Raw genomic sequence first — 26,763 nt, forward strand, 5'->3', positions numbered from 1 at the left:
GATAGGCAGAGAGATTGGGAGAGACTGAATCCAGGGGCTGAGGATAGTTGTGTGAGGTTCAACAAGTGGGTCCTGCACTTGGGTTACAGCAGCCCCCTGAACGCTCCAGGCTGGGGGCAGAGGGGCTGGGAACTGCCTGGTGGAAAAGGAGCTGGGTCTGTTGACCAACAGCAGGGTGAAGATGAGCGAGGGAGTAGCCAGCCAGTGGCCAGTCCACCACCCTCTTGCCTTGGATCAGCTAGGGTGTGAGCAGGAGGGTGAGGGAAGCGATTGTCTCCCTGTCCTGGGCAGTGGTAACACCTTGAGTATGGGGTTGTTTTGGGACTGGCACTCAAAGAAAGACAGTGAGGTGCTGGAGTGGTTCCAGAAAGGGCAGAAAGCTGGTGAAGGGGCTGTAGCACAGGGCTGGTGCGAAGCAGCTCAACAGTGTGGAGAAAAGGAGGCTGAGGGGAGACCTCACTGCTCTCTACACCTACCTGAAAGGATAGGGGAGGGAAGTGGGATTGCTCTCTTCTCCCTAGCACCCAGGTGCCGGAAGGGGCGGAAATGGCCTGAAATTGTGCCAGGGCAGGTTTAGATGGGAGATCAGGAACAATTTCTTTGCTGCAAGAGTGGTCAGGCATTGGAATAGGCTGCCCAGGGAGGTGGAGCCGCCGTCGCTGCAGAAACGCAGGGCCAGGGCACATGGGGACGCGGCTTAGTGAGCATGGTGGTGTGGGGTTGGTGGTTCGGCTCCCTGCTCTCGGAGGGCTCTCCCAGCCTGGCGATGCTCTGCTATGATCCGAGGCGCTGCGCCGCTCGTCCCCCAGGCCCGGTCGCACCAAGGGCAAGGCGCAGCAGCGGCGCCGCCCCGGCCGGCCCCCAGCGGAGCGGCGGCGCAGGCGCGGGGCGCGGCGGAGGGCCGGCGCAGGCGCGGGGCGCGGCGGCCGCCACCTTCCGCCTTCCGCTGCGGGCCGCATGCGGGGGCTGCCCGCCCCCCGCCCGGCCCAACGCTCGCCGCGGGGCTGCGGCCGACAGGAGGAGCGCGCCTGGGCCGCGGGGCTGCCCGGCGCCTCCCGGCTCGGCTCTCCGCCCGCAGAGGGGTGGAAAGCGGGGGCGGCCCGGCCCGGGGTGGAGGGGTCTTAGGGTGCCGTCACCAGCCGCCGGTGTCACGTCCAGAACCAGCGTAGCGGGTATGAAGTGCGCTTTATTTCCTGCGTTTCCTTACTCCCCGGTTCGGTTTTAAGGGCGTGTTTGTTTGTTTGCTAATAAATCCTTCCCTACTGTTGCTTATTCCGCGTGGTTCATGCGTTTTCCTCCAAGCACAGCTCTCCCAAGTCGTGCTTGCGGGGGCGCGGGGCTCTTGGCCCAGTTGGAGCTGCAGCTTGAACCTTGGGCAAGCCCCACTCTAGACCTGGGGCTGAGTTTTGCACCTGAAGTCCGCTTTAAGCAGTGTTTCACGGTGCTTGCCGCCGCTAATGTCACCATCCTGGGATTTAAAGCACACAGCGACGGGATGCTTAGCGGTGGGGCTCCGTGGTGGCCTGGCAGTGCTGGGTTCAGGGCTGCACTCAATGAAGTTAAAAGCCTTTTCCAACCCCAGTGGTTCTGTTTTCCTGTGATTTACCTCTGTGGACGCTGCAGCTCCTGCGGGTGGGATGTGAAGTGCAATGGGTCACCTGTACTTACCAATGTCCCTCTCTGTTGGCATCACCCACGCTGCAAGCACCCACTAAAGCAGCACTGAAACAGTCATAGATTGATAGACTGGTTTGGTTTGGAAGGGACTTTGAAGGTCATCTAGTTCCAACCCCCCTGGCCTTGCCAGGGACCACCTCCATGTCCCAGTATCATGTATATTTCCTGGATGTTTATAGCTTGCATTTCAGCTACCACTTCTCAGTCCTTCAGCTGGAGGTGTCCTCTCTGTTGGGATTTTGGGTTGTTGAGGGGTTTGCTGCTCTTGTTCAGGAGAAGGAAAGGGTGAAAGATGGACTCTCTGGACCATATGCTGACGGACCCCCTGCTGGGACCCTGTGGGGAAGGAAATGGCACAAGGATCATGGAGGACTGCATGCTGGGTACCACCAGGGTTAGCCTGCCTGAGGACCTTCTGGAGGATGTGAGTAGTGCTGAGATGCTTTACCTTTTCAGAACCTGGGTTAACTCCCTGTGTGTAAGCCTTTGTGGGGCTTACAGAGCAAACTGTAGAGGGGAAATAGATTCATAGAATGGTTTGGGTTGGAAGGGACCTTCAGGATCATTTAGTTCCAACCCCTCTGCCATGTGCAGAGACACCTTTCCAAGACCAGGCTGCTGAAGGCCTCATCCAAGCTGCCTTTGAGCAGCTCTAGGGAGAGGGCATCCACAACCTCCCTAGGCAACCTATTCCAATGTCTCCCCACATCACTGGAAGGAATTTCTTCCTAATCTGCAGTCTTAATCTCCACTCTTCCAGTTTGTTGCTACAAACCCTTGTCAAAAGTCCCTCCCCAGCTCTCCTGTAGCCCCTTCAGGTACTGGAAGGCTGCTCTAAGGTCTCCCCAGAGCCTTCTCCAGGCTGAACAGCCCCAACTCTCAGCCTGTTCCCACTGGGGAGGTTTTCCAGCTCTCTGATCATCTTCATGGCCTCCTCTGGACCCACTCCAGCAGCTCCATGTCCTTTTGTTGAGGGCACCAGAACTGGACACTGCTCGAGGTGGGGTCTCAATGAGGGCAGAGTAGAAAAGGGGAAAGCCACCTCCCTGGTCCTGCTGGTCACAGCAGCCCAGGATGCTTCAGCTTGTCCTGGAAAAGGTGTCCAAAGAATGATTTTAGTCTCAGGAGCTTGACAATCATCCTGTTGTGTGTTCTTTCTAGCTGACAGCCTCTCTCACAGCTCTCTGCTGTTGGTGAGACACTGTCTGGTGACTTGTGCTATTTAACCACAGGAAAGCCTGGAGGGCTGGAAAGCTGTCAAGGCAGAGGCTGCATTTCCCTTCTGCTTTGCTTTGCTTTCTGTAGCCCGAGATCTTCTTCGAGGTCGTCAGCTTGTCTACCTGGCAGGAGGTGCTGACAGATGCCCAGCAAGACCACCTGAAGAAATTCCTGCCTCACTTCCCTGAAAACAACCGTGAGCACCAGAACAAACTCATCCTGGCCTTGTTCAGCGGCGAAAACTTCCGCTTTGGAAACCCTCTGCACATCGCCCAGAAACTCTTCCGGGGTCAGTGAGCCCAGGAAGCCTCTGGGTATCCTTTCAAGCAGCATAGTATCATAGTATCAGGGTTGGAAGGGACCACAAGGATCAGCTAGTTCCAACCCCCCTGCCATGGGCAGGGACACCCCACACTAGATCAGCCTGGCCAGAGCCTCATCCAGCCTGGCCTTAAACACCTCCAGGGATGGGGCCGCAACCACCTCCCTGGACAACCCATTCCAGGGCTTCACCACTCTCATGGGGAAGAACTTCCTCCTCCCCTCCAGCCTGAATCTCCCCACCTCCAGCTTCATTCCATTCCCCCTAGTCCTATCACTCCCTGAGATCCTGAGCAGTCCCTCCCCAGCCTTCCTGGAGCCCCCTTCAGGTATTGGAAGGCCACAATGAGGTCACCTGGGAGCCTTTTCTTCTCCAGACTGAACAGCCCCAACTCCTTCAGTCTGTCCTCATAGGAATAGAGTAGAATGGAATGGAATAGAATAGAATAGAATAGAATAGAACAAGAATAGAATAGAATAAGAATAGAACAGAACAGAACTAACCAGGTTGGAAAAGACCTTTGAGATCATCAAGTCCAAGAGGTGCTCCAGCCCTCTGCTCATCCTTGTGGCCCTTCTCTGGACACCTTCCAGCATGTCCATATCCCTCTTGTAAGAGGGGCTCCAGAACTTCAGCAGCTGGTGACAGCTGAAGTGTTTTTGACCTCTTGCAGATGGACACTTCAACCCTGAGGTGGTGAAGTACCGGCAGCTGTGCTTTAAGTCGCAGTACAAACGCTACCTGAGCTCTCAGCAGCAGTACTTCTACCGCCTGCTGAAGCAGATCCTCGCCTCCCGCAAGGTGAGTGCCAGCACTGCCTGCTGCCCTGGTGTCTCTTGGCTTTGCAACAAGGCATCTTGGGGTGTACATATTCACAGTTCTTGGAGGTCTTCAATTAATGCTGCATTTTCTAGTGGCCCTTACGAGGGCACTGGAAGCGTTCTTTTGTTTATCGCAGTATCACTAAGGTTGGAAGAGACCTCAAGGATCATCAAGCCCAACCTGTCACCACAGACCTCATGACTTAGACCATGGCACCAAGTGCCACATCCAATCCCCTCTTGAGCACCTCCAGGGATGGGGACTCCACCACCTCCCTGGGCAGCACATTCCAATGACCAATGACTCTCAGGGGAAGAACTTTCTCCTCACCTCAAGTGTAAAGCTCCCCTGGCACAGCTTGAGACTGTGTCCTCTTGTTCTGGTGCTGCTTGCCTGGGAGAAGAGACCAAGCCGCACCTGGCTACAACCTCCTTTCAGGTAGTTGTAGAGGGCAATGAGGTCTCCCCTGAGCCTCCTCTTCTCCAGGCTAAACAACCCCAGCTCCCTCAGCCTCTCCTCACAGGGCTGTGCTCCAGACCCCTCCCCAGCCTTGTTGCCCTTCTCTTTACACCTTCAAACGTCTCAATGTCCTTCTTGACCTGAGCAACCCAGAACTGGACACAGGACTCAAGGTGTGGCCAAACCAATGCAGAGTACAGGGGCACCATGACTTCCCTGCTCTTGCTGGCCACACTATTCCTAATGCAGGCCAGGATGCCATTGGCCCTCTTGGCCACCTGGGCACACTGCTGGCTCATGTTCAGCCAGCTGTCAATCAGCACCCCCAGGTCCTCTCTGTCTGGGAGCTCTCAGCCACTCTGACCCCAGCCTGTTTGTGTGTCTCAGATTTGAAGCTCTCTTAGCTCTCACCTTCCACACCAGCCTTGTCCCCTGCTTCCTGCATTTCCCTCTGCACGTCTTCCTGTCCCATTAACAAATCATTCTGCCTTCATTTGTAACCATGTCTGTCACTGGGAACACGGCTGGTAAAAACGTTGCTGGAAGAATTTCCAGCTTCATCAAGGACTGGTATAGAGCAGAGTTCATAGAATTGTTTTGGTTGGAAAAGACCTCTAAGATCATCCAGTCCAGCCTTCAACCTAACACCACCATGGCCATTGAACCATGTCCCAAAGTGCCACACACTTCTTGCACACCTCCACCACCACCCAGGGCAGCCTGTGCCAATGCCTGACCACCCTTGCAGGAAGGGAATTGTTCCTCATCTCCAACCTAACCCTCCCCTGGCACAATTTCAGGCCATTTCCTCTCCTATCACCTGACAGTAGGGAGAAGAGACCAACCCCCAGCTCACTCCAACCTCCTTCCATGGACTTGTAGAGAGCAGTGAGGTCTCCCTTCAGCCTCCTCCTCTACGTAACTCTTGATTCTGTACATTCCAATGAAGTCTTCCTCTGTGGATACTGTTGCCAGCTAATTGCTGCCATCTAAAATGCCTTTGTTGTGAGCACTTGCTCACTCCACTACTCTTGAAATGCATCAAACATGGATGAAAATGAATGTCTGTAGAAATGATGCTGGGTTGAAAATCCTGTGTGTGACAGACCCTGGTGCTTTGTCAGAGCTTTGTAAAGAGCTGGGCTGCTCTCTGCACCACCTCCACGCCTTAAACTCGCCCAAAATACAGGACTTGAGCTTTTCTCTTGTAGCTTACAGCACCACAGGTGAGCTAGCTAATGCCACACCTGTCTCATCTTCCAGCACTTGCTGGATTTAGCTAGGAAAGGAGGCCCTGATATGACCCTGAGGAGGAGGCACTTCCCACCCGTGTATGACACAGAGGAGCGAGACAGGCGGACACATCGGCGCTACCTGAAGATCCTGAGGGAAGTCAAAGAGGAGTGTGGAGATACCACCTTGTCTTCTGATGAAGAAGGTAATAGCCTGCACTGGACTAAAGCCTTGAGGTGTGACTGGAGCAAGACACGATTTTGATGTGGGGACAGCATGTCTGATAGAGGGATGGGAACTGGACTCCAGTGGCCTGCTGAACACAGGGTGATGGAAGCATGCAGGTTGATGCTAGGTCTTGCAGGAGTACATTTACTGCTCTGTCTGTTTTAGATCTTAGCTCCTGGCCTCCTAGTTCTCCATCACGTTGTCCAAGTCCACCGGTTCCCCTGAGAGTGATCCCCACGTTGTCAACCACAGACATGAAAACAGCAGGTGAGAACCAGACTATAACTTCATATGGACTTAGAGGGATTGGAGCTTGAGGAGGGGAGATGGAGATTGGAGATTAGGAAGGAGTGAGGGTGGTGAGACACTGGAACAGGTTGCCCAGGGAGGTTGTGGATATCCCCTCCCTGGAGGTGTTGAAGGCCAGCTTGGATGAGGAAACCGGGCTAGTGAAAGGTGTCCCTGCCCATGGCAGGGGTTGGAACTGGATATCTTGATGGTCCTTTCCATCCCAACCCTTTCTTTGATTCCACAAATCACTTTGAAATCCTTCAAGGGATCATTTTGAGAAGCTCTTGTTGCATGGGAAATCTTGTAAGGCTTCATTTTTGCAGTCTCCAAAACAGTTGACTCTTCTTCCAGTTTAAACTGTATTGGTGTCTGTGCTGAGGGAATCATAGAGTGGCTTATGTTGGAAGGGACCCTAGAGATCATCTACTCCAGCCTCCCTGCCATGGCCAGGGACTCCTCTCAACTAGACCAGGTTGTTCAAGGCCTCATCCAACCTGGCCTTGAACACCTCCAGGGAGGGGTCATCCACAACCTCCCTGTGCAACCCATTCCAGAGTCTCACCACCCTCATACCGAATAACATCTTCCTAAGATCCAGTGCAAACCTCTTCTCCCTCAGCTTCAAACCCTTCCCCTTGTCCCATTGCTGGACACCCTTATGAAAAGTCCCTTCAGGTATTGAAAGGAATCCCTCCTAAGGTTGGTGCAATCAAGTCTGCAAACCCTTTGTGCAGCACAGCTGGTTCTGAGTTCCATAGTTGCCTCAGCAGTGAAGTCTGATAGCCCAGGCCACTAAGTGTTGAAGTAAACGGGTGCGCTGAAAGTCGGGAATCCAGATCAAGAAAGCATACTGAAGTTTGGAGATGATGGAAAAGTGTCAGTGGGTAGAAAATGGCATTCTGAGAAGTCTGTGAAGCCCCAGAAATGGAAACCTGCAAATAATCTCTGGTGTTTCTGTTGTTGCAGACAGGATAGAGCTTGGAGAAAGTGATTTGAAGATGATGTTGAGGAAGCACCACGAGAAACGAAAGCGCCAACCTGTAAGAAGTCTGGGGGGCAGGACTGCATCTTGCCTGTTACAAAGTTCAGGGTGCTTCTGGGTGACAAATCATTGCCATGCTTGTTGTGTGCAACCACCCTTCAGCCCTTTAGTGTAGCCTGTGTTTAATTGTCAGCTTCCATGCAACTTCTGGTTGTGCTTGATTGCCTAGAAGGGTAAACGAAAGCGCCAACCTGTAAGAAGTCTGGGGGGCAGGACTACATCTTATCATAGTATCATAGTATCATTCAGGGTTGGAAGGGACCACAAGGATCAGCTAGTTCCAACCCCCCCTGCCATGGCCAGGGACACCCCACACTAGATCAGCCTGGCCACAGCCTCATCCAGCCTGGCCTTAAACACCTCCAGGGACGGGGCCTCGACCACCTCCCTGGACAACCCATTCCAGGGCTTCACCACTCTCATGGGGAAGAACTTCCTCCTCACATCCAGCCTGAATCTCCCCACCTCCAGCTTCATTCCATTCCCCCTAGTCCTATCACTCCCTGAGATGCTGAGAAGTTCTTCCCCAGGCTTCCTGTAGCCCCCTTCAGATCCTGGAAGGCCACAATGAGGTCACCTGGGAGCCTTCTCTTCTCCAGACTGAACAGCCCCAACTCCTTCAGTCTGTCCTCATAGGAGAGGTGCTTCAGCCCTCTGCTCATCCTTGTGGCCCTTCTCTGGACACCTTCCAGCACCTCCACATCCCTCTTGTAATCGGGGCTCCAGAACTGGAGGCAGTACTCCAGGTGGGGTCTCACCAGGGCTGAGTAGAGGGGGAGGATCACCTCCCTCGACCTGCTGGCCACACTTCTCCTGATGCAGCCCAGGCTCTTGCCTGTTACAAAGTTCAGGGTGCTTCTGGGTGACAAATCATTGCCATCCTTGCTGTGTGCAACCACCCTTCAGCCCTTTAGTGTAGCCTGTGTTTAATTGTCAGCTTCCATGCAACTTCTGGTTGTGCTTAGTTGCCTAGAAGAGTTTTGTCCTGTGGGTGATGCGTTTTGGAGAGGCAAAACTTTGGACTTCAGGGTTAGAAGACTTCCCAACTTGTATTGCAGTAAATAACCTTGTAAGCTGATCCTGGTGAAGTTTGGGGTATTTCTGTCCTTGCATTGCCTTCTGCACCCCTGCTGCTGTCTCAAGACTTTGTCCTTTTAATTCCTGTCCCTTTGTCCTGTCTAGGACCACCCAGATCTAGTGACAACAGACGTGACTCTTGAGGACATTATGACTCGAGTCAATGCTGGCAGGAAAGGTTCTTTAGCAGGTCAGTGGCTAGGATGTGGTACCTGTGCCCTGCATGAATTTAAGGTGCCTGAATATGCCTTGAAACCTCTAGTTAGTTTATGACTCTGCCTAAACTCTTGCAAGAAGCTCTCTAAATACTCTTCTTGCCTTTTGTCGTATCTGAAGCTTTGTTTGACCTTGCAACCGCCAAGAAAAAGGTGAAGGAAAAGGAAGACAAGAAGAAAAAAAAGCTGAAGATGATTAAATCCGAGGTGGAAGATCTGGCTGACTCTCTGGGCAATGCAGATGGAATCCCACCACTATCTCAGGATCCTTCCCCCCTCCCTCTGTCATCTGTCAAAGAGGAGTAAGTGCTTCAGAGGGCCCTGAAGGCCGTGCGTGGCTGGAGGAAGCAGCAGATGTTGCAGCTCGGAGTTTTGTGGGGTTTCTTTTGGTGCAGCTTGGGATGTGTGAAATGTATTCAGCTGTGTGTGGTGGATGTTTACTCAGGGAACTTGGCTTCCTTTCTCTTTCCTTTGTTTTCTCTCTCACTTGAAGACCTCTTGAAGAGATGAAGCCGTGCCTTGGAATAAACGAAATATCTTCCAGCTTCTTTTCCCTTCTTCTGGAGATACTGTTTGTGGAAGGACCTGCTACTCTCTCTGTGGTAAGGAACCAAAACTGGGAGGCAGAGGGGTTTAGAGCCAGACTTCACAGGATGTTAAGGGCTGGAAGGGACCTCAAAAGATCATAGAATCAATAAGGTTGGAAAAGACCTCAGAGATCATCAAGTCCAACCTGTCACCAAAGACCTCATGACTACTAGTAGTCCCTTCCCCTTCCCCTTCCCCTTCCCCTTCCCCTTCCCCTTCCCCTTCCCCTTCCCCTTCCCCTTCCCCTTCCCCTTCCCCTTCCCCTTCCCCTTCCCCTTCCCCTTCCCCTTCCCCTTCCCCTTCCCCTTCCCCTTCCCCTTCCCCAAATGCTGGAGCAGGTCTGGAGAAGGGCAGCAAAGCTGGGATCATCTAGTCCAAGCCCCCTGCCAGAGCAGGATCACCTGCACCAGATCACACCTCTGATTTATATCAAGATGTAGAATTATAGAGTCAATAAGGTTGGAAAAGACCTCAAAGATCATCAAGTCCAACCTGTCACCAAAGACCTCATGACTAACTAAACCATGGCACCAAGTGCCGTGTCCAGTCCCCTCTTGAGCACCTTCAGGGACAGTGACTCCACCACCTCCAATCTCTAAATTACATGTTAAAGAACTAGACCCCCTGGGGAGTGCACACCACATTCTGGGTTTAACATCTGTAATGGAGTTTGACAGTTGAATCATAGAGTGGTTTGGTTTGGAAGGGACCTCCCAAGGTCATCCAGTCCAACCCCCTTGCAGTCAGCAGGGACATCCTCCACTACAGCAGGTTGCTCAAAGCCTTGTCAACCCTGGCCTTGAATGTCTCCAGGGGTGGGGCCTCAACCACCTCTCAGGGCAGCCTGTTGCAGTGTTCCACCATCCTTATGGTGCAGAATTTGTTCCTCACATCCAATCTAGATGTGCTCTTCCCTCATTTCAAACCATTGCCCCTCATCCTATCCCTGCAGGCCTTTGCAAACAGTCCCTCTGCAGCCTTCTTGTAGCCCCCCTCAGGTACTGGGACACTGCTGTTAGGTCTCCCCAGAGACTTCTCTTCTCAAGGCTGAACACCCCAGCTCCCTCAGCCTGTCCTCACAGCAGAGCTGCTCCAGCCCTCTGATTACTTTTGTGGTCCTCTTGTGGGCCTGCTTCATCAGGTCCATGAGCTTCCTGTGTTGAGGGCTCTAGCCCTCACTGGACAGTCAATGGACATTGAACTGAAGTCTTTCCATGCTCATTCTCTAGATGATGGTTAGATGAATTCTAGGTGTTAAGGTCAGAGGTGGTAGGGAAGTGGTTTGCCCTTTTTGAGGTCTGTTACCTGAAATACCATCAAAAGGTTACTTGAAGCAGCCAAGTCATTCTTATGGATATAAACCTTGTTGCCCCTGCATTTATTGGGTGCTTTGCTTTCTCCATCAAACCAGTGACACTTTGAAGCACAAGATCTGTAACAGGAGGCTTTTTTCTCTCTCCAGCTTGAAGATAAAGTTCTAGATTGGCAATCTTCTCCTGCCAGTGCACTAAACACCTGGTTCTCCTTTGCCCCTAACTGGTCTGAACTGGTTTTACCTGCCCTGCAGTACTTGACAGGGGACAGCAGAGGTAAGAATGGCTGTTGAAAATACTAATGATGCTGGCACCTCAGTTCTGATCAGTGCCTCTGTGTGTTACAGCTCCAGTCAGCTTTTAATGCACTGCTACAGTAAATCATTGTATTGCTGACAGCATTTCCATGAGAGGTTTCATGGTCCCCATTCCTTACTTGTGGTGGACTGCTTGTGTGTGTGGGTAGTTAATAAGACCCAGCTTGATTCCTAACTACACAAAAACATGTCTGAATTGCCTCTAGACAGGCAGAAACTGCCTTTAGATCCTGTTCAGATCATAGGCTTCAGGCAGGGTGTTTGAAGCAGGAAGAAATGAGTCTCTCTGTGGTGCAAAGACATTGTGGTTGTCTTCAGAGATAAGAAAAAATGAACTAGGTGATGCCCTGAGTGTTCCACTGGCAACATGGAGTTGGCCCAGCTTTGATCTGGGGCTTGGAGCAGCTAAGCTTCAGACATTGCTTTCACACTGGGTTATTCTGTGCTGCTTACCTGCATAGTGGGAAGTTTTCACAGGAAAGCCAGTGTGGACTGCAGTGGCCTACTTCATGTTCTCCACACTGCTGGGGAGCACTGTAAACCCTGAGCTGGCTTCCCATGAGCCCAGAAGTAGCTACTGCACCAATTCCTGCTGCCTCACAGCACAAATAGGATCTCACCTGACAGCCTGTGGATGAAAGATCTGTTACTCTGCTCTGTTGTGGTGCTTACACTGCTGCTCTGAGATCCTTCCCCTTGGGCAGGTATAAACTTAGAAGTGCACTAAAGTGAGCACTTAAAATGTTTTATCTGTCACTGTGAGTCTACCTTGACAGCTTGGGTTTCATCAGTGGGGTTTTGGGGGTTGGATGACTATGATGGCTCTGACATGCACAGTTTCCATTGCAGATGCCCCTTCCAGCTTCTCACCTTGGGTTACATCAGTGGGGTTTTGGGGGTTGGATGACCATGATGGCTCTGACATGCACAGTTTCCATTGCAGATGCCCCTTCCAGCTTCTCACCTTGGGTTTCATCAGTGGGGTTTTGGGGGTTGGATGACTGTCATGGCTCTGACATGCACAGTTTTCATTGCAGATGCCCCTTCCAGCTTCTCACCTTTTGTTGAGTTCAAGGAAAAAACTCAGCAGTGGAAGTTGCTTGGTGAGTACCCTGTGCTTTTCTGCTTCTGCTGTAGTCCAAGTTGGCTGCTTGCTCTAGGACTTGACTCACTGCAGCCAGAGAGAAAGAAGCAGAGCTGTTAAGACTCATTGCTTAGACCTCTGTTTTCATCTGAGGTGAAGGTGTGTTTTGGCCCCAAGGTTTTCACAAGTATTGGAAGCATTGGTGAAGTGTGGAAGGGATGTAGAGAAGGGAGAAGGGAGTGGGAAGTGCCTGGGAAGTACAAGCTTTGTAACAAATCAAGAGACTTCTGTTTCTCATTTTTCTTGGTTTCTTGGCCTAGGTTCTTGCCAGGATCATGAGAAGGAATTGGCAGCACTGTTCCAGCTCTGGTTGGAGACCAAGGACCAGACTTTTTTCAAAGTGAGTGACTTTTCAGAAAAGAAATCACTTCTGGCAGCACAGAAGCTGGCTGAGCTTTATCCAACATGGACCTTTCTCTCTTTTCTGACAGGAAAATGAAGACAGCTCAGATGCCACACCAATTCCCAGAGTGTGAGTATCTAACACTGCTTGAAAGCTTAGTCATAGAATGGTTTGGCTTGGAAGGGACCTTCAAGGGCATCCAGTTCCAGCCCCCCTGCCATGGGCAGGGACACCTCTCAAGTAGACTTTGCTGATGAAGGCCTTATCCAAGCTGGCTTTGCACACCTCCAGGGCAACCAGAGTCTCACCACCCTCATCCTGAAAGACTTCTTCCTGAGATCCAGGCTTACCCTGCTCTTCCTCAGCTTCAAACCATTCCTCCTTGTCCTGTTTCTAGACACTCTCATGAAAAGTCCCTCTGCAGCCTTCCTGTAGGATCCTTTCAGGCACTGGAAGGCAGCTCCAAGGTCCCCCCAGAGTCTTCTCTTCTCCAGGCTGAACAACCCCCAGCTCCCTTAGCCTGTCCTCACAGCAGAGGTGCTGCAGCCCATGGATCATCTTTGTGGCCTCCTCTGGACTCACTCCAACAGCTCTGTGTCATTCTCATGCTGGGGACACCAGAACTGGAGGCAGGATTGGAGGTGGGGTCTCAGCAGAGAAGAGTGCCGGGTTCTGCACATAGTGCCGGGTTCTGCACATTGGCCACAACAACCCCATGCAGTGCTACAGGCTGGGGTCAGAGTGGCTGAGAGCAGCCAGGCAGAGAGGGACCTGGGGGTGCTGGTCGATGGTAGGCTGAACATGAGCCTGCAGTGTGCCCAGGCAGCCAGGAGGGCCAATGGCATCCTGGCCTGCATCAGGAACAGTGTGGCCAGCAGGAGCAGGGAGGTCATTCTGCCCCTGTACACTGCACTGGTTAGGCCACACCTTGAGTCCTGTGTCCAGTTCTGGGCCCCTCAGTTTAGGAAGGAGGTTGACTTGCTGGAACGAGTCCAGAGAAGGGCAACAAAGTTGGTGAGGGGTTTGGAACACAGCCCTGTGAGGAGAGACTGAGGGAGCTGGGGTTGCTCAGCCTGGAGAGGAGGAGACTCAGGGGTGACCTTCTTGCTGTCTACAACTACCTGAAGGGAGGTTGTAGCCAGGCGGATGATGGTCTCTTCTCCCAGGCAGCCAGTACCAGAACAAGAGGACACAGTCTCAGGCTGCGCCAGGGGAGGTTCAGCTTGGATGTTAGGAAGAAGTTCTATACAGAAAGAGTGATTGCCCATCAGAATGGGCTGCCTGGGGAGGTGGTGGAGTCGCCGTCGTTGGAGGTGTTCAGGAAGAGACTTGATGGGGTGCTTGGTGCCATGGGTTAGCTGTTTGGGTGGGTTGGATTGGTTGATGGGTTGGACACGATGATCTTGAAGGTCTCTTCCAAACTGGTTTGGTTTATTCTAATAAAGGTTTATTCTAATAAGAGTAAAGGAACAGAATCCCCTGCTAGCTAAACTCTTCTGGCTGCAGTAACCAGGCTTCAGAAAATCAGCTGATGTTCTCCAAGTTCTCATCTGTTACCAGAGCAAACCTCTAACCTCTGTGCTGATCACAAGATCAGTCACAGGGCTGGCTTCACCTTTAAGCCTTGCATAGGGCATAAGTTAAGATCTCTGCAGTTTATGTTATCAGATGCTTTCAGAATGAATTCAGATGACTTTACAGGAAGGAGGAGGTGACTAATCCTTGGGGATGTTCTCTGGGGCTGTGGTGGGTTTGGTGTTGCTCAGGACTGATGGTGCTTTTTGTTTCAGAAGGACTGACTACGTGGTGCGGCCCAGCACTGGAGAGGAGAAACGTGTGTTTCAGGAGCAGGTAAGAGTTCCTTTGCAACACCTATGGCCACTAAACCAGGCAGTTCTAGACACTGCATGCCCTTGAAAGGAAAGAATTTATGCTGCTTCTGCCTTAAAGTAGATCTCTTGGCCTTACAGAGAACTTCCTAACCGTGTAGCCTGGCTGCTTTCTACCAAAGCACCTCTGTTTCCTTAGGGTGTGGGCCAGAATGAACTGAAATTAGTAGTGCCAGCCTTTCTACCCTCCCTGCCATCCCTCAGCCTGTGAGGATGACTTCTCTCTCCAATTTTGAGGCATGGATGAGTACAAGGAGAAGACAAGTGCACCCATACACTCAAATTACCTTGTCTATGGTAGCTGCAAATGTCTGTTGTAGGGTAAACACATGATGACTGTTCCTCACCCAGGTTCCTCTCCCTGATTGCTCTGTCTGTGGTAGAATATCCAGGTTACATTTGGAAATGTCTCTTGCCACAGCAGAGGAGGAAGGAAGGGCTTCTTGTTGCTGGGAGAGGGGGTGCTTGCTGAACAGAAGGTGTATCTCTGGCACCTCTCCTGTCTGTGCAGGTGCTTAACCGCGAACCTAACGTACCTGCAATACATGGAAGTTGTGGATGCCACCACTCTGGAGGTGTTCAAAGCCAAGCTGGACAAGGCCTTGAGCAACCTGATGTAGTGGAAGGTGTCCCTCTGCCAATGGCAGGGAGGTTGGAACTGGATGATCTTTAAGCTCCCTTCCAACCCAACCCATTCTACAAACCTATGCACACCGCTTCCGAGCGCTGCTCTATAATCCTGCTTGTCTTGGCTCAAACAACTTCATACAGCACTCTGGTTTGAAACCCCCACTTTCTCTAGAGAATGATAATAACACCACACCAAAGAAGCACAAGCTTTCAGACTTTGCACTGTATGCTAAGTCCAGTCCTCTTTGGGTCCAAATGCAGGAGCGGTACCGTTACAGCCAGCCCCACAAAGCCTTCACCTTCCGCATGCACGGCTTCGAGTCCGTCGTGGGCCCCGTCAAGGGAGTGTTTGACAAGGAAACCTCGCTCAACAAAGCCCGAGAGCACTCCCTGCTGCGCTCAGACAGACCAGCTTACGTCACCATCCTGTCCCTTGGTAAGCTGCTGGCTAGCAAAACCCTTTTTGACTGGCTGATAGTAGGCTGAATGTGAGCCAGCAGTGTGCCCAGCTGGCCGAGAAGGCCAAGGGCATTCCTGGGTCAGGAACAGTGTGGCCAGCAGGAGCAGGGAAGTCATTCTGTCCTGTTCTCAGCACTGGTTAGGCCACACCTTGAGTCCTGTGTCCAGTTCTGGGCTCCTCAGTTTAGGAAAGATGTTGAGTTGCTGGAAGGTGTCCAGAGAAGGGCAGTGAACTGGGGAGGGGCTTGGAGCACAGCCCTGTGAGGAGAGGCTGAGGGAGCTGGGGTTGCTTAGCCTGCAGAAGAGGAGGCTCAGGGGAGACCTTCTTGCTCTCTCCAACTCCCTGAAGGGAGGTTGTAGCCAGGTGGGGATTGGTCTCTTCTCCCAGGCACCCAGCACCAGAACAAGAGGACACAGTCTCAAGCTGTGCCAGGGGAGGTTTAGGCTGGATGTTAGGAAGAAATTCTTCATAGAGAGAGAGATTGGCCATTGGAATGTGCTGCCCAGGGAGGTGGTGGAGTCACCATCACTGGAGGTGTTTAAGAAGAGCCTGGATGAGGCACTTGGGTGCCATGGTTTAGTTGATTATATGATGTTGGATGATAGGTTGGACTTGATCTCGAAGGTCTTTTCCAACCTGGTTAATTCTATTCTATTCTATTCTAGTCTAGTCTAGTCTAGTCTATCCTATTCTATCCTATTCTATTCCTATTCTTATTCTATCCTATTCTTATTCTATCCTATCCTATTCCATTTCTATTCCTATTCTATTCTATTCTATTCTATTCCTTAAAAGAAAAAGGCTCCCTTGAACACCACCCCCCCCAGAATGACCTTAGGAGTCTACATTATCAAGGGAAGAGGTGGGCAGGCTGGGATGGCCTAATGCAAAGAAGAAATAAATGACATGAAATAAATGTGTAGGAAATCAAATGTGATCAGATGCTGAAGGGGGGAAGAGAACACCACCCAAATGTGTCTGCTGAAGCAGAGAGGTTCCTAGTTAGGGCTGCAAGTTGAAGCTCTGGTTCGATCTTCCAGTTCGTGACGCTGCTGCTCGCCTTCCCAATGGAGAAGGAACTCGTGCTGAGATCTGTGAGCTGCTGAAAGATTCCCAGTTCCTAGCTCCTGATGTCACAAGTGCTCAGGTGAGTTGAATCTCGTGGCTGATCTCCTCAGGTTCTCCTAAAAAGACAATGCACAGACCCAGGACCTATCCAGTGGCTGAGGCACAATGAGTTTTATGCCACTTTGATTAGCAAATAAAAGTTACATTCCACCCTGGTGAGCTGCTGCAAATCCACACCAAGCTCTGGATGAGGAGAAAGAGCTAGGAAACCCCCAGAATTAACTGTGTCAGGTAGCTGCACACAATTTAGATCCAGAAACAGTTTCCTAGATTCATAGAACGGTTTGGGTTGGGAGGGCCCTTAAAAATTACCTGGTTCCAACTCCCCTGCCATGGGCAGGGACACCTTCCACTAGCCCAGGTTGCCCAAGGCCCTCATCCAACCTGGCCTTGAACACCTTTAGGGAGGGGAACATGCAGGACCTCCCTGAGCAACCTGTTCAGTGTCTCACCACCCTCACTGGAAAGAATTTCTTCCTAATCCCCAGTTTAAATCTGCCCTCCTCTCACCCTGTCACTCCAAGCCCTTGCGCAAGTCCCTCCCCAGCTCTCCTGCACCACCTTCAGTTACTGGACAGCCACTATAAGGTGCCCCCAGAACCCTCTCTTCTCCAGGCTTAACAGCCCCAACTCTCCAAGCCCACCCCCACAGGGGAGGTGCTGCAGCCCTCTGATCCTCTTCATGGCCTCCTCTTCTAGAGCTTTCAGCTGTGGTGGAAGATCCATTTGATCCGAGGCAGCAAACAGCATCCTGTGCTGCGCCGTCTCAGTTGGTCCTTAGCCAGATGAGGGACGCTAGCAGCTCCCTTAGGTTTTGTGCCAAGCAGGATTACTTGCCTGTGACTTAGGCTAGCCCAAGCAGGGGCATCTTGTGGTTGCATGACTTGTGGACTTTGCAGGTGAACACTGTTGTCAGTGGTGCTCTGGATCGCTTGCACTACGAGAAGGATCCCTGTGTGAAGTACGACATCGGGCGCAAGCTGTGGATCTACCTGCACCGGGACAGGAGTGAGGAAGAGTTTGGTGAGCCTGGCTTGCTGATGCCTTGATTTCTTGTCTGAAGATGAACTCAGAGTTCTTGATTAGCCTCTTTTGAAAGTCAGTTTGCTCCTATTTAGCAGCTCTAACAACTTGCATTTGCAGAGCGGATTCACCAGGCTCAAGCTGCTGCGGCCAAGGCCAAGAAAGCTCTTCAGCAGAAGCCAAAACCTCCAGCCAAAATGGTACACTTCTTTGCACTGGGTTGCATAGATGCTTTGGGGATTGGAAAGGAGATGGGGGCTTAATTTAATCCACAAATCCTGCATCCATAGTGGCTGATGAAAATTTAATACACAGGTTACCCAGGGAGGTAGTTCCCACCCCGTGCCTGGAGATACTCTAAGCCAGGCTCAACAATGGTATCACCATAGTATCATAGAATCAGTCAGGGTTGGAAGGGACCACAAGGATCAGCTAGTTCCAACCCCCCTGCCATGGGCAGGGACACCCCACACTAGATCAGGCTGCCCAGAGCCTCATCCAGCCTGGCCTTAAACACCTCCAGGGACAGGGCCCCAACCACCTCCCTGGACAACCCATTCCAGGGCTTCACCACTCTCATGGTGAAGAACTTCCTCCTCATATTCAGCCTGAATCTCCCCACCTCCAGCTTCATTCCATTCCTCCAGCTTCATTCCAGGCTCTGAGCACCCTGCAGGAGGGTTGGACTAGGTGACCTTTGCAGGTTCTTCCAACCCAACCCATTCTGTGATTCTACAGTGCACACCTTTCTATCCCTAATGAACATACTTAGCAGTTCACTATGGATAGGAATGTTGGTGTTGGTCTAGCTCAAAATGAAGTGCTCTCCTTGATGATCTCAGCAGTAAGAGTAATGGATTCATTTCTGCTCCCCATCCTAGGAATGGTCTTTCAGATCTAGCTTTGAGGTTTATCTGTAGCAGGGTTTGTGGAACACATCTGCTTTCCCCATGGCTGTGCTGAAGCTGTCAGGGTTTGGATGTCTTTTGTCTTTTTTATTGATACCAAATATCTGTGAAGCTGTTGCCCTTGGCAAATGAATGGAGGTGGAAATCTGCATGCTCTGAGTGTTTGTCACAGCTGGGAGGGGCAGCCAAATGCACTTGTGGCTGCACTGAGGAAGGCAGATAGTCAGTCATCTGTGATTGCAGGATTTAGCACCAGCACAAACAGAACTCAAAGCACTCAGCCCTCTGCAGAGTGCAGCAGTCAAAGCCACTTTGTGTGAAGACCTTCATGCTTGACCTGATTTATTTGCAGAAGTCCAGTAGCAAGGAGAGTGCTGTCAAAGCTCTCCCCAGCAGCACATCAGAGCCCAGTCAGCTGAGCCTCAGTGACTCCAGCATGCCACCAACACCTGTGACTCCTGTGACACCAACTGCACCAGCACTGCCAGCAACTCCTATCTCCCCCCCACCAGTGTCTGTGGTTAGCAAGAGTGCATCCAGCGCTGCAGCAGAGCCAGCAAAGCCCAGCCAGAGGTATTGCTTCTGTCTCACACCACTCATGGGTGGTACTGCTTCTTTCTCAGTTACTTCCTATACCCTACATTCCTTCCAGTACTGAAAGGAGGCTTGTCAGAAATCTGGGGACAGCGCCTGTTGTGACAGGACAAGGGGTGATGGTTTGAACTTAAAGAGGGAAGATTTAGACTAGATCTAAAGAAGACATTTTTCATGTGGAGGGTGGTGAGACACTGGTGCAGCTTGGCCAGAGAGGTGGAAGCTGCTCCATTCCTGGAACTGTTCCATGTCAGGCTGGGGATCTGAGCAACCTGCTCTAGTTGAAGATGTCCCTGCTGTCTGCAGTGGGGTTGGACTGGGTGACCTTGAAAGGTCCCTTCCAACCCAAACCAGTCTGTGATTCTGTGAAGTTTGCTGACCTGGCTTTATCTCTTTTCCACAGTGTTCTTCTGGTGTCCTCTCCTACCATGCCACAGCTGGGGACATTGCTTTCCACAGCCCAGAGCCCACAGACACAGCCAGGGCAGCAGCCAGCTCCCACCAGGGTGGTAAGTCACACCACCTCCTCGGGGCTGCCACAGGTGCGGGTGGTCACTGCCCAGTCCAGCCTGCCAGCTGTGTCCCAGCAAGCCCCAGTGGTAACCCAGCAGCAGCAGCAGCAGCAACCTACATCAGTGCCTCAAATCCGTGTCCCAGCTACAGCCACCCAAAGCAAAGTGCTCCCTCAGGTGAGTTGGACTCCATGGGAATGCTGGAGTAGCTCTGACTTCTCATGGTGTACAGGGAAGGTGCAGTAACTGCAGAGCAGGGGCAGAGGAGCAGCTGTGCTTCAGTGATCCTTTTGCCACCTCCCTGCCTGTTCATGTGGCACCTTCACACAGTGCTTTGCAGTAGAACATCCATGCAACTTGCAAGTTATAAAGCAGAAGGTAAAAAGAGTAAGTTCTTGCTCACAGCCTGCCTCTGTTACTCTCTAGGCTGTGATGACCCTGCCAGTGAAAGCTCAAACCAGCCCAGTGCAGGTGCAAAGACCAGGAAGCTCTGTGCCAGGCCAGACAGGCATCACTGTGACAGGGCTGCCTGCAGCTCCCACTCCTGCTGTGAAACCTGTGACCAGCTCTCCAGGCAGCTCTGCTCCAAGCACCTCCTCTACCACTGTCATCCAGAACGTGGCTGGCCAGAACATCATCAAGCAGGTGAGAGAGAGGGAGAGACAAGGAGCTGGGATCCTCTACCCAGTTGTTTCCTGTTTATTGTTATGTGCAGATGTGAAAAGAGAGTGGAAACTGCAGTGAGCTGTAATGCTGTGTGGTTACTGACCATAAGATCCAAGCAGTTGCTGGGTTGGTCAGTTTGAGCTCCATTTTCACAATCCAAGGTTAACCATCTTCAGATGTTGACCATGTTTTAAAACCACAGCATGGTTTGGGTTTTAGAAGGGAGCTTAAAGATCATCTAGCTCCAACCCCACTGCCAGGGGCAGGGGCACTTCCCACCTGGTTGCTGAAGGCCTAAGGGTGTCTAGAGACAGGACGGGGGGAATGGTTTGGAGCTGGGGGAGAGGAGGTTTAGACTGCATTTTAGGAATGGTTTGCCCAAAGAAATTGTGGATGCCTCCTTCCTGGAGGTGTTCCAAGGCCAGGTTGGATGAGGTCTTGAGCAACCTGGTCTAGTGGAAGCTGTCCCTGCCCATGGCAGGGAAGATGGAGTGGAGGATCTCTGAGATCCCTTCCAACCTAAGCCATTCTATGATTCTGTGAAGGTCCTGTTGGGAAATTCGGTGTTGTGCCCAGCTTTGGCACAGCTCTTTCTCTGCTCTCTTCCCAGGTGGCTATTACAGGACAGCTTGGCATGAAGACCCAGCCTGGGAGCAGCATCCCACTGACAGCCACCAATTTTCGGATCCAAGGCAAGGACGTGCTGCGCCTGCCGCCCTCCTCCATCACCACCGACGCCAAGGGGCAGACGGTGCTGAGGATCACCCCAGACATGATGGCCACCCTGGCCAAGTCTCAAGTCACTACTGTCAAACTGACCCAGGACCTCTTTACAGCAGCTGCAGGAAGCAGTAGTAGTGGGAAGGGCATCTCTGCCACGTTGCACGTGACGTCCAACCCGGTCCCGACTGCGGATTCTCCGGCCAAGACCAGCACGGCCACCTCTGCTTCCTCCAGCCCGGCTGGCAGCACCGTGGTGAAAGTGACTCCAGACTTAAAGGCAGCAGAGCCAGCAAGCTCTGCCTTTCGACTGATGCCTGCTCTGGGCATGACAGTGGCAGATCAGAAGAGCAAGGCCATAACTACTGTGGCATCCACTGAGGCCAAGCCAGCTGCTACTATAAGGATCGTGCAGGGGCTGGGGGTGGTGCCACCCAAGGCTGGGCAGACCATTACGGTAGCGACTCATGCCAAGCAAGTGCCCTCTTCCTCAGCAGTGAGCGTGCCTGGCACGGCCCACACCTCAGCTGTCTCCTTACCAACTGTCAGTGCCACGGTGTCCAAGGCAGTGGCTGTGGCCTCAGGGGCTGCAGGGACTCCTATCAGCATAGGCACGGGAGGCACCGCTGTGCGGCAGGTGCCCGTCAGCACCACCGTGGTGTCCACGTCCCAGGCCGTGAGTAACACAGGCCTCTCTCTGGAGCTGGGGGAGCAGGGGGTGCTGGGATGAATGCACTGGTGCTTTATGGGGTCAGAGAATCCTTTGGGATGGGAAAGACTAATATCATGGAGCCCAACCATTATCTAGCTTGCTCAAGGCCTCGTCCAGCCTGGCCTTGAAACCTCCAGAGAGGAGGCATCCACAGCCTCCTGGGGCAGGCTGTTCCACTGTCTCACCACCCTCACTGGAAAGAATTTCTTCCCAGTCTCCAGCCTCAATCTCCTCTCTTCAAGCTTCAGTCCATTCCCTCTCATCCTACCACTCCCAGCCCTTGTGAAAGTCCCTCCCCAGGTCTCCTCTAGCCCCCTTCAGGTACTGGAAGGCTGCTCTAAGGTCTCCCCAGAGCCTTGCCTCCTCCAGGCTAAACAGCCCCAACTCCCAAGATGCTGGTGGGGTGTGGGGGCTGAGGCAGCTGTGGAGTGAGTGAGATGCAGAGGAATTTAAAAGGATCTTCACCTGGAGTTTGGGCTCAGCAAAGCTGCTGTTGCTCTCTGCTCCCAGGGCTCCTAAAAAGCAAGCTGAGTGGTAATTGCATGTTGTCAAGCAGTTTCTGTGCTTAGCTCCTCATGTGTGCTTCAACTTCTCCAGGGGAAACTCCCAGCAAGAATAACAGTGCCTCTGTCAGTGATCAGCCAGCCAGTGAAAGGCAAGAGCGTGGTGACTGCCCCCATCATCAAGGGCAACCTCGGAGCCAAGTGAGTGCCTTGCATCTGCTTTAAGAGGGGCTGTGGTCAGAAGGCTGGAAGAGCCTTGCAGGTCCATCAGCTGCAGGAGCTGAGTTGATGTGGTGCATAGGTTTTGTTTAGGTGCCCAGAGGTTTAGGGGTTGCAGTTAGCCTGAAGAAAGCACATTCTTTGCCTTGAAACCAGCTGTTAGCTGAGCTCTGTGTGTCTGAACAGGATTTAACCTCCTGACACCCCAAGAAATGTAATCTGAGGCCACCTCTCCTTAAAGGAAGTAAGGAAGTGTTAGCTGCCTCAGTGCAAATTCCTCTGGCAATCAGCCACTGAAGGTTTTGTGTTTATTCTGCCATGAGCTCTGGTAGTGTCTCCCTCAGTGGGTAATTCAAGGCAGAACACTTTGGGCTGGGCTGTTTTCTGTGCAGAGGGCTGAGGTCTGATCAGACTAACCCAGTGATGTTCACAGTCCAGGCTTAAGGGAGTTGAATTTATGTGATAAATTCATTTCTTGGTAGTGATAAACTTGTCACTTGCCAGCTGTGTGGGCAAAAGCCCCTCACTGCTTAAAACCATGAGTAAATTACATCAACAGCTTGAATCTTGTAGCAACTGGAGGACAGTTTGGGGCTCTCAAAAGACCTCTCCTGCTGGTTGCTAACCTATCAGTGATTCTCTTCCCACAGCATCAGTGGCTTAGGGAGAAACATCATCCTGACTACCATGCCAGCAGGGACAAAACTGATTGCTGGGAACAAGCCAGTGAGCTTCCTGACTGCACAGCAGCTGCAGCAGCTGCAGCAGCAAGGCCAGGCCACACAGGTAACAACACCTTAGAACCAGTTTATTGGTTCTGGGTTTGGGTTTGGGTTTGGTTAGGCTATTTTGGGTTTTTTTCCTTTTTTTCCATATATTTGTGGATGTAGTCTGGGCTGCAGCAAGGCCTTTGACACCATCCCCCACAGCAAACTCCTGGCCAAGCTGTCAGCCCCTGGCTTGGACAGCAGCACCCTGAGCAGGGTCAGGAACTGGCTGGAGGGCTGAGCCCAGAGAGTGGTGGTGAATGGTGCCACAGCCAGCTGGCAACCAGGCACCAGTGGTATCCCCCAGGGATCAGTGCTGGGCCCCAGTCTGTTCAATATCCTTATTGATGATCTGGATGAGGGGATTGAGTCAGTCATCAGCAAATTTGCAGATGACACCAAGCTGGGGGCAGGAGTTGATCTGTTAGAGGGTGGGAGGGCTCTGCAGAGGGACCTCGACAGGCTGGACAGATGGGCAGAGTCCAACAGGATGGCATTCAACAAGTCCAAGTGCTGGGTGCTGCACTTTGGCCACAACAACCCCATGCAGAGCTACAGGCTGGGGTTGGAGTGGCTGGAGAGCAGCCAGGCAGAAAGGGTCCTGGGGGTACTGGGTGACAGCAGCTGAACATGAGCCAGCAGTGTGCCCAGATGGCCAAAAAGGCCAATGGCATCCTGGCCTGCATCAGGAATAGTGTGGCCAGCAGGAGCAGGGAGGTCATTGTGCCCTGTGCTCAGCACTGGTTAGGCCACACCTTGAGTCCTGTGTGAGGAGAGGCTGAGGGAGCTGGGGTTGCTTAGCCTGGAGAAGAGGAGGCTCAGGGGAGACCTTCTTGCTCTCTACAACTCCCTCAAGGGACGTTGTATCCAGGTGGGGGTTGGTCTCTTCTCCCAGGCAAGCAGCACCAGAACAAGAGGACACAGTCTCAAGCTGTGCCAGGGGAAGTTTAGACTGGAGGTGAGGAGAAAGTTCTTCACTGAGAGAGTTGTTAGCCATGGGAATGTGCTGCCCTGGGAGGTGGTGGAGTCCCCATCCCTGGAGGTGTTTAAGAGGGGATTGGATGTGGCACTTGGTGCCATGGTTTAGTGGTCATGAGGTGTTGGGTGACAGGTTGGACTCGATGATCTTTGAGGTCTTTTCCAACCTTATTGATTCTGTGATTCTTGCTTTGTTAACCTCTCCATTAGGGCTTTGATATGAGAGGTTCCATGAAGAGCACAGCTACACAGCTTGGCTGTAGCAGCTGCATTAAGCACATCGACTCCTGTGCCTCACCAGGCTGTCCTTGACCCAAGTTCTTTTTCTTCCCACTTCCAACAGGTGCGAATTCAGACTGTTCCAGCCTCCCACCTCCAGCAGGGAACTGTCTCTGGCTCTACCAAAGCAGTTTCCACTGTGGTTGTGACAACAGCTCCATCTCCCAAACAGACTCAAGATCAGCTATGAACATCGGCTGGAAAATCGATTAGGTTCCAAGAACTTCCCTGAGTCCGTGGTCATCCTCCACCCACCACCAGCTTAACCACAGGCATGGCTGGGGACTGGCCTGGATTCTGTCCCATTGCTTGTCTGCAGGCAGTGTTGTGATGTCTAGGTAGAAATCCCACAGCAAACCAAAACCTTTTCAGTCCAGATGTGTAAAGGCCAAGTTCTGCTTTATTGGTCACTTAAAGGTCTTCCTTTTCTTCGTTCTTTTCCCACCCAAAGGGCTTTTGTCCACTATTTCTGTGCATTTTGGGTTAGAGGCAAAGCAGTTGAGCTTGAGTCTTCCTTAACCAGAGAGAGAAACTTGCTTGGAAGGCATAATTCAGACTTCTCAGAGTCCCTGGAGAAGACTCTTGTGGCTGCATCTCGCTCTCACTGCTTGGCTTGGACACCAGAGTTTGTGGTGGCTTGGACACCACAGAGTTTGTCCTGTAGCCTTGGAAGTAGAGCCCTGACACATTCAGTGTACTATTCACAGAGAGTTTTTAAATCCCTCTCCCCACCTGTGAGCTCAGACTCCTTTTGACCAGATCCTGCTTCCATCTGAAGGTTCTGTCAGAGGCAGGATGAGAGTCAAGACGGTTCTGGCTGTAGGGAAGCGAGTAACCACGGGGCGGAGAAGAGGAGGAGGCACAGAGGCAGTGTGTGAGCAAGCCTGTCAGCAAATGGGACGTGCTGGAAAGGAAAATGTGCACCAGAAGGATCCTCTTTTAGTTCTTCTCAACAAATAAACCTTTTTTAGCAGATTGTAACTTTGTTTTAAAAGCTTGGAATGTGCTTTCAGAGGCACCCAAGCTGTAGCACCGTGGACGGAGCAGCAGTGTTTTAACCACGCCCCCGGCCTCTCGGTTGGTTTTTACCTCTGCAGTTTTAGCCCTCTGTGTAAATCTGTTTGAATTTTGGACCTGAATTCCTGGCTGTTCTGACCTTGAAGCTTTCTCAGAAGGAGATCAGCAGGCACTGTTGGACCAGGAGAAGAATAAAAGTGCAGAAAGCCTCCCAGATCTCTCTACCATCTCCGTGTGGTTTTGTGCAGCTGGTGGTTTTGTGTGCCCTGATTGCCTGGCTTGCCCAGAGCTAACAGATTGTCCATCTTCTTCAGAAGATGCTGCTTTCTAACCTGCTTTCTCTCCCAGTCTTCATTTAAAGGCTTGGTTTACTCCTAGCTGCATGTTAGTGGATGTCATCTATGTGAAGAACAGGAGCTCAGTGCTCTCCAGTGCTGGCTGAGCTGAGTGAGGCTGTGTTGGTCATTCTGCACAACCACTAGCCAATTTCAGGGCTGGGTTGGAGGCAGTCACAGAATCACAGAGTGTTAGGGGTTGGAAGGGACCTTGGAAGATCATAAAGTTCCAATCCCCTGCCGTGGGACACCTAACACTAGCCCAGGTTGCTCAAGGCCTCATCCAACACGACCTCGAACGCTTCCATGGAGGAGGCTTTGCTGCTTCACTTAGGCCAGTTCTCTGCTTCTGAAGCCTGATGCTCTTTCTGCAAAGCTCCAAATCACCACCTGGGCTGCTTCTTTGGAGGTGCTGCACGCTGGGTTAGGTACTGCATGTTTACTCCCAGCTGCCTGGAGCAAAGTGCAGTCTGCTGCATGGTTCAGCTGCCACCCAGTTGCTCCCCCCCTGGTTGAAAAATAACCTCTAGCCTACTGCCCTCGTTTTTAATAAGTAACCTTTAACTTCTGTGCAGTAGGCTGAAGGGCAGGGAAGGGCTGAGGGTAGTTTTTTGGTGGCTGAGGGTGGTGGTTGCTCCCATCTGCTTGGGAAACTGAAAGCTGTTCCAGGGTGCCAGCTCCGTGCAGAGGAAAGGAGGCTTAGAGAAAGCATTGCACTGACACTCTCCAGCATCCATCTCTTCCCTTGCCTGAAGCACTCTGCTGCCTCTTTTCTAATGCCTTTGTCAACTCAAAAATGGAATGCAGCCTGCTCTTATCACAGGGAGATCCTCCCTAATTAGCCAGGAGCCTTGCTGACTCTTCAAAACCCATGGATTAGGTTTGTTTCCAGCAAGACAACATCAGGTAATCATTGCTTACAAGAGCTGAGCCTGCTACACACAAACTGCCCCAACCCATTCAAAGCCTTTCTGACCTTTCTTTTAAACAGCTGCTCTCTTCTAGTTAAGTCAGGAAGGGGAATCTGCATCTATAAACCCCAGCAGGATGCCCTTACAACCCACTGAACTCAGGGTCACTTCAAGTCTTCCCTTTCAAAAGCAACTGGTGGAGGACACTGAGCTGCATATTTTC

At 52.0% G+C, this 26,763-nt stretch overlaps 1 protein-coding gene across 4 annotated transcripts; it reads left to right on the top strand.

Moving 5' to 3' along the window:
* Nucleotides 1-925: 925 nt before the first annotated feature.
* On the top strand, nucleotides 926-25,510 carry NFRKB (nuclear factor related to kappaB binding protein). 4 transcript variants are annotated; one of them, XM_068160034.1, is made up of 27 exons: nucleotides 926-1,172; nucleotides 1,951-2,101; nucleotides 2,983-3,184; nucleotides 3,891-4,018; nucleotides 5,762-5,936; nucleotides 6,125-6,226; nucleotides 7,217-7,290; nucleotides 8,475-8,559; nucleotides 8,706-8,886; nucleotides 9,078-9,186; nucleotides 10,635-10,761; nucleotides 11,840-11,905; nucleotides 12,207-12,286; nucleotides 12,378-12,418; nucleotides 14,080-14,140; nucleotides 15,070-15,244; nucleotides 16,309-16,415; nucleotides 17,296-17,419; nucleotides 17,540-17,619; nucleotides 18,680-18,900; nucleotides 19,325-19,610; nucleotides 19,860-20,078; nucleotides 20,710-20,791; nucleotides 20,936-21,495; nucleotides 22,129-22,235; nucleotides 22,904-23,039; nucleotides 24,342-25,510. In XM_068160034.1, the coding sequence occupies exons 2-27, from the start codon at nucleotides 1,970-1,972 to the stop codon at nucleotides 24,465-24,467; spliced, it is 3,786 nt and encodes a 1,261-aa protein (XP_068016135.1). In that variant the 5' UTR covers nucleotides 926-1,172; nucleotides 1,951-1,969; the 3' UTR covers nucleotides 24,468-25,510. The 4 variants fall into 4 exon arrangements, with proteins under 4 accessions (XP_068016135.1, XP_068016132.1, XP_068016133.1 ...); XM_068160031.1 differs by having other exon boundaries at nucleotides 20,710-21,495; XM_068160032.1 differs by having other exon boundaries at nucleotides 14,083-14,140; nucleotides 20,710-21,495.
* The last annotated feature ends 1,253 nt before the right edge of the window (nucleotides 25,511-26,763 follow it).

This window comes from Melanerpes formicivorus, unplaced genomic scaffold (assembly GCF_026170545.1).
Source record: "Melanerpes formicivorus ecotype bairdi unplaced genomic scaffold, bMelFor1.0.p_v2 SCAF_47, whole genome shotgun sequence".
Taxonomy (NCBI): Eukaryota; Metazoa; Chordata; class Aves; order Piciformes; family Picidae; genus Melanerpes; species Melanerpes formicivorus.